The 8717-nt window shown below is 35.8% G+C and overlaps 2 protein-coding genes across 2 annotated transcripts; both read right to left on the bottom strand.

Moving 5' to 3' along the window:
- Positions 1–6031: 6031 nt before the first annotated feature.
- On the bottom strand, positions 6032–6853 carry LOC132601928 (uncharacterized). Its single transcript, XM_060314975.1, has one exon. It carries the CDS (start codon positions 6851–6853, stop codon positions 6032–6034), a length of 822 nt encoding a protein of 273 aa, XP_060170958.1.
- A 50-nt stretch (positions 6854–6903) lies between these two features.
- LOC132601927 (uncharacterized) lies at positions 6904–8073 on the bottom strand. Its single transcript, XM_060314974.1, has one exon. It carries the CDS (start codon positions 8071–8073, stop codon positions 6904–6906), a length of 1170 nt encoding a protein of 389 aa, XP_060170957.1.
- Positions 8074–8717: the final 644 nt, after the last annotated feature.

The following is an 8717-nucleotide window of genomic DNA, read 5'->3' as shown; positions in this document are numbered from 1 at the left end:
GAGGGATAAAGTAGTAAAAGAGCTAAGGTGCAAACACTATTAGATAAACTTGTGACTGCTATTTATCAATCAACAAATGAGGAAAGAGTTAGTGAAACTGGGGCTTCAGAAAGAGAGGAAACCCACGAAACCTCTGTTGGGCATGAAGAAGAAAGTGATAAAAATGAACAAAGTGAAGAAACTAGCGAAGAAAGTGAAAAAGATGATGAAAAATATGCTGAAGGAGATGAAGAAAATGTTGAAGGAGATGAAGAAGAAGGAGATGAAGAAGAAGTAAGTGAAAAAGAAGGAGATGAAGGGGATGAAGGAGCTGAAAGGGATGAAGGAAGAAGACGCAGAAACTGAAAATGGTAATGATGAAGAAGAAGAATCAACAAATCAGATCTTGGCTGAGTTAAGAAGAAAAAGGAAACATAATGTGGATGCCAATCGTGTTGAGTCTTCTAGTATTGCCACAGATCCCAATAGACCTTCGATTGAGGAAGTCGTCAAGAGTTTCAGCATTGAAAAGTACGGCGTGACGATGCCGCTGAATGGAAATAAGGATTTGTCTAGTGATTTTGTGGTTAGATCAACCATGTTGCTTAAAGATACTAGTGCCCGATTTCAAATGGCAATGGTTTCTGAGCTTTTGAAGCGTAAGATTATTTATGATAGAAAGGATGAGATTTGGATCAATTAATATGGCATGCCGGTTTGCTTTGGCATGAAAGAGTTTGCCATAGTTACCGGATTGAGATGTTATCCTTGTGAGCCTCTTCCTACTGTTGTATTAACCAAGCCAGCCCGGATGCCCAAGGTAGACAAGAAAGCAAAGGGTTTCAAAACTAAGAATAATGTCTCTTTGGTAAACTTAGTGGGAAGAGCTACACTTGATAACGTCCAAATACACTCCTCAAAGAGAAAGTGTACACGGTCGTATGCAATATATTTACCCAACTATGAGTCGGGGTCGATCCCACAGGGAACAATATGCTAGGCGATTAAGAAAGTAAGGAATTTTCACCAACTAAGCTAAAGCCAAACGATAAATGGTATTTTGGTTTTTTTGTTTGAGAAAATTATGACTAATGCGGAAATGTAAACTAACCTAGAAAGCAAGTAAAATGATCAATGGCTACAAGTTTGGATACAAAGGAAATTACACTCAAGTAACGATCCAATGTATTTCACGATTTTACAACTAAGAACGGGTTTATGTCAATAGATAATGATTTCTAAAATCTCATGGAAAGTCTTCCAACCAAATCAATGAATTTCACTCTAAGATTTTCCAAGCCTTAGAGTGTGATATTAGGCACAATCAATTTAACCTCAAGTAACTATCCTCTTCCGAGCTCAAGTTATTAGATAAGTTTAATGACCCAAATTCTTGTTAATTAATCTTTCCCAACCTAGATTTCCTTTTCCAAGCTCAATCTAAGTAAATGGGTGAGTCCTAGGGTTAGTTAATCCCTTTGGAAACATTCAAGAACGAGATTAATTAAATCAACAAAGACCCACTTCAATAGCAATAAGAATCATTCAATACATAAGCAAAACAAGAGTTTCAATCCATACTTTAATCAAGAATATTTTCATAAACAAGATTCAAGTCTAGAAATGAAATACTACACACTAAAATATTCAATACAAATCAAGGAATTGAAGAAAGGTTTATGAATTATCTCATTAAAGTGCTCTAATCTTCTCCTCCAATGGTGTAGGTGAAACCCTAGCCTCCAAAACTTGCAAAATGACTAAAGATGAAAATGTTTTGTTGCCCTAAGCCTTTCTTTTATGCCCAGATTTTTCCAAGTCCAAACAATGACAAAATAAACCCCAAAGTTTCAGTTTTTTCAATTCTGTCCCGGTTTTGTAAAACTGTCCAGTTTTGACAGTTTTGTAAAAATGTCCAGTTTGGCCTCTTTTTGACTTGCTTTTCACTTGGTTTATTCCGATCACTTCTAAATCACATAAAACTAGATAGAGCACCAATATCTCTTAAATCAACCGAGGTGCAGCATCTGCGACACAGGATGCGACTCGCGGGTTCCACATGCGAGTCGCATGTCGTGTCGCATGTGTTGCATCATTGTCTTATTTTATTTGGCCATTTTCTGTCAACTGATGCTGCACCACCTGCGACTCGCATGCAGTACCTGCGATTCGCAGGTGGTGTTCTGGTTCATTTCAGCTATCTTGGCTTGTTTTGCTCTATTTTGTTCCATTTTGGTCCATTTTGCTCTTTTATGCTCTCCGGGTATCTTTTCCTACAAAACAACATAAAAACACAAAAGTAACAACAAAAGTGCTTAAAGAGTCACAAAAACTTAAGGAATTAGCATCGAATATCGCGTAATTTCATGACTCATCAACTACCCCAACTTAAAGTCTTTGCTTGTCCTCAAGCAAATCAAAACAAAAATCTCAATGAGGAACCACTTTAAGCACAAAAACATGACTTTGGTTGGTACTAACAATTAAGCTACAAGCATGTGAAGCTTCAACCAAATAACTCCCTCATTTCAAAATACAATTTCAAGAATGCAATAGAGATTTAAAACTATCAAGAAACAACACTCAAGTTTCAATAAGTGACTCAAAACTACTAGCTTACTAGATATGCTCAGTTGACTCAACTTTGGATTTTTCAACATCACCAATCTATCGTAATCCATATGCCCTCACAAGAAAAAAAGTCCCAAAATCACTGTATTCACAACAACAACACAAGGGACAAATACACAAAGTCACTCACACTCAACAAAGAAATTCTAGTGCTAACAAATATCACACCATAAGCTTGCCCTTATTTTCAATCACCGCTAACTCAAGAACATTCAGTTGGAGATCACATAGGGGCTTTTTAAGCTTGTAATGTAGGCTTAGGGAAGGGTAGGATAAGTATTTGGGATACAAGTGACTACGCCCTCCTTGAACACTACACAAAACCTTTTGTCCACTTTCCTCTTCATTTCAAAACAACACTCTTTCCTTTGCATACTAGTTTCCCAAATTATTCCAACTTCCTTTATAAATTTCCAAAATATAATGTGCTAGCACATGCCACCCCCAACTATAAATGTTGCAGGTGACATCACCTGCGATTCGCATGTGGGGTCGCAGGTCGTGCCAGTGAGTAAATTTTTTTTTCTTTCCTTTTCTATTTTTATGTTTTGTTTTGATTATGTGCAGCGAGGACACTGCAACATTTATAGTTGGGGGTGGCATGTGCTAGCACATTATATTTTGGAAATTTATAAAGGAAGTTGGAATAATTTGGGAAACTAGTATGCAAAGGAAAGAGTGTTGTTTTGAAATGAAGAGGAAAGTGGACAAAAGGTTTTGTGTAGTGTTCAAGGAGGGCGTAGTCACTTGTATCCCAAATACTTATCCTACCCTTCCCTAAGCCTACATTACAAGCTTAAAATGCCCCTATGTGATCTCCAACTGAATGTTCTTGAGTTAGCGGTGATTGAAAATAAGGGCAAGCTTATGGTGTGATATTTGTTAGCACTAGAATTTCTTTGTTGAGTGTGAGTGACTTTGTGTATTTGTCCCTTGTGTTGTTGTTGTTGTGAATACAGTGATTTTGGGACTTTTTTTCTTGTGAGGGCATATGGATTACGATAGATTGGTGATGTTGAAAAATCCAAAGTTGAGTCAACTGAGCATATCTAGTAAGCTAGTAGTTTTGAGTCACTTATTGAAACTTGAGAGTTGTTGCTTGATAGTTTTAAATCTCTATTGCATTCTTGAAATTGTATTTTGAAATGAGGGAGTTATTTGGTTGAAGCTTCACATGCTTGTAGGTTAATTGTTGGTACCAACCAAAGTCATGTTTTTGTGCTTAAAGTGGTTCCTCATTGAGATTTTTATTTTGATTTGTTTGAGGACAAGCAAAGACTTTAAGTTGGGGGTAGTTGATGAGTCGTGAAATTACGCGATATTCGATGCTAATTCCATAAGTTTTTGTGACTCTTTAAGCACTTTTGTTGTTACTTTTTGTGTTTTTATGTTGTTTTGTAGGAAAAGATACCTAGAGAGCATAAAAGAGCAAAATGGATCAAAATGGACCAAAATAGAACAAAATAGAGCAAAACAAGCCAAGATAGCTGAAATGAACCAGAACACCACCTGCGAATCGCAGGTACTGCATGCGAGTCGCAGGTGGTGCAGCATCTGTTGACAGAAAATGGCCAAATAAAATAAGACAATGATGCAACACACGCGACACGACATGCGACTCGCATGTGGAACCCGCGAGTCTCATCCTGTGTCGCAGATGCTGCACCTCGGTTGATTTATGAGATATTGGTGCTCTATCCAGTTTTATGTGATTTAGAAGTGATCGGAAGAAACCAAGTGAAAAGCAAGTAAAAAAGAGGCCAAACTGGACATTTTTGCAAAACTGTCAAAACTGGACAGTTTTGCAAAAACGGGACAGAATTGCAAAAACTGAAACTTTGGGGTTTATTTTGTCATTGTTTGGACTTGGAAAAATCTGGGCATAAAAGAAAGGCTTAGGGCAACAAAACATTTTCATCTTTGGTCATTTTGCAAGTTTTGGATGCTAGGGTTTCACCTACACCATTGGAAGAGAAGATTGGAGCACTTTAATGAGATAATTCTTAAACCTTTCTTCAATTCCTTGTTTTGTATTGAATATTTTAGTGTGTAGTATTTCATTTCTAGATTTGAATCTTGTTTATGAAAATATTCTTGATTAAAGTTTAGATTGAAACTCTTGTTTTGCTTATGTATTGAATGATTCTTATTGCTATTGAAGTGGGTCTTTGTTGATTTAATTAATCTCGTTCTTGAATATTTTCAAAGGGATTAGCTAACCCTAGGACTCACCCATTTACTTAGATTGAGCTTGGAAAAGGAAATCTAGGTTGGGAAAGATTAATTAACAAGAATTTGGGTCATTAAACTCATCTAATAACTTGAGCTCGGAAGAGGGTAGTTACTTGAGGTTAAATTGATTGTGCCTAATATCACACTCTAAGGCTTGGAAAAGCTTAGAGTGAAATTCATTAATTTGGTTGGAAGACTTTCCATGAGATTTTAGAAATCATTATCTATTGACATAAACCCGTTCTTAGTTGTAAAATCGTGAAATACATTGGATCGTTACTTGAGTGTAATTTCCTTTTGTATCCAAACTTGTGGCCATTGATCATTTTACTTGCTTTTTAGGTTAGTTTACATTTCCGCATTAGTCATAATTTTCTCAAACAAAAAACTAAAATACCATTTATTGTTTGACTTTAGCTTAGTTGGTGAAAATTCCTTACTTTCTTAATCGCCTAGCATATTGTTCCCTGTGGGATCGATCCCGACTCATAGTTGGGTAAATATATTGCATACGACCGTCAGTGGCGGAGGCAGGATTTCAGTTCAGGGGGTTCAAAAAATAAAATAAGTACGCTTGTGTTGGCAAATGAGCGGGTCGGATCAGGAATAACTTAAATACATAAAGTATGCTTAACGAAGCACATAGCAATGGAAAGTCAAAAAGCAACTAACTTGCATGAGAGAACCTTAATAGTCCAATAATATATAAAATTTGGAATATAAGTAATACCTTGCAGACTTTTATCTAAATCACGCAGTAAGGCATACTTCCTCCGTAAATGGTTCGGAAGAGCTTCTATATCTGAGACAATGTCATCAATGTAGCAAATTGTTAGAAATCAAAGTAGAACTACACATAGGAACTAATTCCTATATAATAAATCAAGCATCACTCTTGCACAGACAATACTAAAAATCATGCTCGAAGCAAGAATAGTGTTGTCAAAGGCCTGCTTGAGGCGTACATAAACCTCGAAGCTGGGTGAAGGCACCTCCGCTCATGATGAAGAAAAATATCACAATAAAATCCCACAATATAAGTAATAAACTAAGCAAAAGCTAATAAAGTAAGAAGTTTCCATTAAGAAAGGCAACTTGAAGATGCCATATTACAAAAGTAAAAGCTTGGGAGCTTTTGAAGCAAAAACAAAGAAACTAAGTTAGACTACACAAACAAGACCATGGAGTTCTACAATTGTACTCTACGAGGTTTCATATCTTGAAATGACTTAATAATAGCATCATTAGAAACATTATCAAATACATCTTTTTCTAGATAAGGAACCAAACAACCGCTAAAAAAATCATCACTCATTTGACTCCGCAAGTCATTCTTGATAAACTTCATTGTTGAAAAAGCTCTTTCAACGGATGCAGTGGCAACCGGCAGAAGCAAAGCAAGTTTCACTAAGCGGAATACAAGAGGATAATTTGAATGCTTCTTTGTCTGAACTAATTTTTTTGAAAGATCACAAAGCCCTTTTAGATTGTAAAACCTTTCATCAACATCACGAACATCAATAATGTAACTTGCCAGTTGATTCTCAAGAGAACCCATATTGAATTCATTAAAGTCATCAGGATATAATTTAGCCATTTTCATTATTTTCCTGATATCAAAACTTGAAAACAAGTCAATTGGATTCAAACAAGAAATTCCATGAAGCAAATCAGTCGTCGCTTCGCCAAAACGATCTTTAAGTTCTTGAAGTTGCCAATCAATAATATTGCAAAATACCTCAACACGATAATGATGAGAGACTTTATTGTCACCAAGTCTCCTTTGTGATCTTAAAGAGCTAACATATGGCTCCTCAAAGTTAGGTACCAAAATTTCATGCTTGATACAAAACAAAGATACCCTAGCAATAAGAGAATCCCATTCTTCATCCCTATATGCTTGCAACCTTATTTTTGCTACTTCAACAAGTAACATGGCATTTGCCAAATCTTGCTCCTTTTTTTGTAAGCATTTATTAAGCTCATTTGTGATTGCTAAAACGTCACTCATCAAATGCAACATGAACGCAACCTCATATGTTCGACAAGCTTCAAGATATCCTATTGCCTTGGCTCTTTCATCCAATAATCATGCATAAAGAACAAGTGATTCAAGAACATTAAGAATAGAGCCAAACATAAGAATAAATTGTTGAAATATTTAAAATGAGATCCCCAACGCGTATCACAAGCTCTTGAAAGACCAAGTTCTTGATTCAAGCCACTACCGGTTGTAAGCTCACCCAAATCTAATGCCTCTTGAATTCTTTCTTTTTGAGAATCTCGAAATTCATCCATACACTTAAAAGAAGATCCCAATACATTCAAAATATTTGAAACCAACACTACAAGTTTTCCCACTTCAATACATTTTTTCGAGACCGCAACAAGAGTTAGTTGAAGTTGATGAGCAAAACAATGAATGGAATGGGCTGATCTACTTTCTTGCCTAATCAACATTTTAAGGCCATTGATCTCACGTTGAATATTGCTTGCCCCATCGTAACATTGTCCACGCACATATGATAGACTTAAGGAATGTTGAGCAAGTAAATTAACAATTGCCCTCTTTAGAGATAAAGCACTAGTATCTTGAACATGAACAATGTCAAGAAGCTGCTCCATCACAAATCCATTTCTATCAATATATCGTACGACAATAGCCATTTTCTCCTTGCGTGACACATCAAAAGACTCATCAACTAGTAAAGAAAAGTAGTCACCATTTAATTCCTCAAGAATAGCTTTAATTGTTTCTATCTTACAAGCACTCACAATATTTTTTTGAATCATTGGAGAAGTCATTTGATCATTTTGAGGAGCATGTTCCAGTACATAATCACGAATATTATCACACTTTTTCGCATACCATGAGAGAATTTGAAGAAAATTACCCCTACTAAGTGATGATTTAGATTCATCATGACCTCGAAATGCCAATCCTTGAGTTATAAGAAGTCTTACTACATCAACGGAAGCACTTAAGCGGACCACATATGCATGCTTAAATTGACTAAATTGCATCTCAAGTGCAAAATGAATAGACTGTTGTACCCGCAATAAATCTTGACATTTATTTTTTGACTGGTTATGTGGGTTGTTCGGTAGACCAATATGTTTTCCAAGATCCTTTTTTTTCTGCCAACTCTTAAACCCAACAGTTGAAAACACCCCCACCTTGATTGGTGTTGTAGCCTTTAAATAGATAACAATACAAACAATAGACTGCATCTTTACTAACACTATACTCCAACCAATCATGATATACATCATCAAACCATTCAGAATTAAAACGGCGCATTAATCCAGAAATATTCGTTTGAGGATACTCATGCTGAAGCAACCGAGGTTGACAAGGACCATTAATAAGGTATGCTCTTCTAATAACATCACGATGATTTGGATGATAGTCCAAGATTGGGGTTCTTTCACCCGGATCATAATTTAAAGTACTCAAATCAAATACTTGAGAATAAGGTAATGGTACTTCTGAATGGTTGGCATTTGCTTCCTGGTTAGGTTGACTAGAAGAAGCTACACTTGATTTCGGTACTTTCGTAAAATAGTTCTTCACTGAACGTTGAGACTGAATCGTAAAAAATAAGAATTTTGTTAGAACTTAAAAGAAATAAACAATTCTGTAGACAATTTTACTCATTTAGTTCCTTCTTCCTAGAATAAATTGTTCTTCCTAAAATAAGTAATTTAAACACAGCAAGACATTTTCAACTATCATATCTCCAAGTACAAAAAATATGAGACAGTCTTTATGTCCTAATTTGTCTTTTTGCTGCGATTAGTGAGAACACTGAGATATATTCATTTATATTAAAATTACAACTGAGAAATTGCATCTGAAAGTTGACTATCATATC

This window comes from Lycium barbarum, chromosome 7, assembly GCF_019175385.1.
Source record: "Lycium barbarum isolate Lr01 chromosome 7, ASM1917538v2, whole genome shotgun sequence".
NCBI classification, from domain to species: domain Eukaryota; kingdom Viridiplantae; phylum Streptophyta; class Magnoliopsida; order Solanales; family Solanaceae; genus Lycium; species Lycium barbarum.
The sequence above is the reverse complement of the archived record's forward strand: the minus strand, read 5'-3'. Positions and strand labels throughout refer to the sequence as shown.

Coding starts and splice junctions, on each gene's coding strand:
- LOC132601927 (XM_060314974.1), bottom strand. CDS start 8,073: ATGCAGTCTATTGTTTGTATTGTTATCTATTTAAAGGCTACAACACCA.
- LOC132601928 (XM_060314975.1), bottom strand. CDS start 6,853: ATGAGTGACGTTTTAGCAATCACAAATGAGCTTAATAAATGCTTACAA.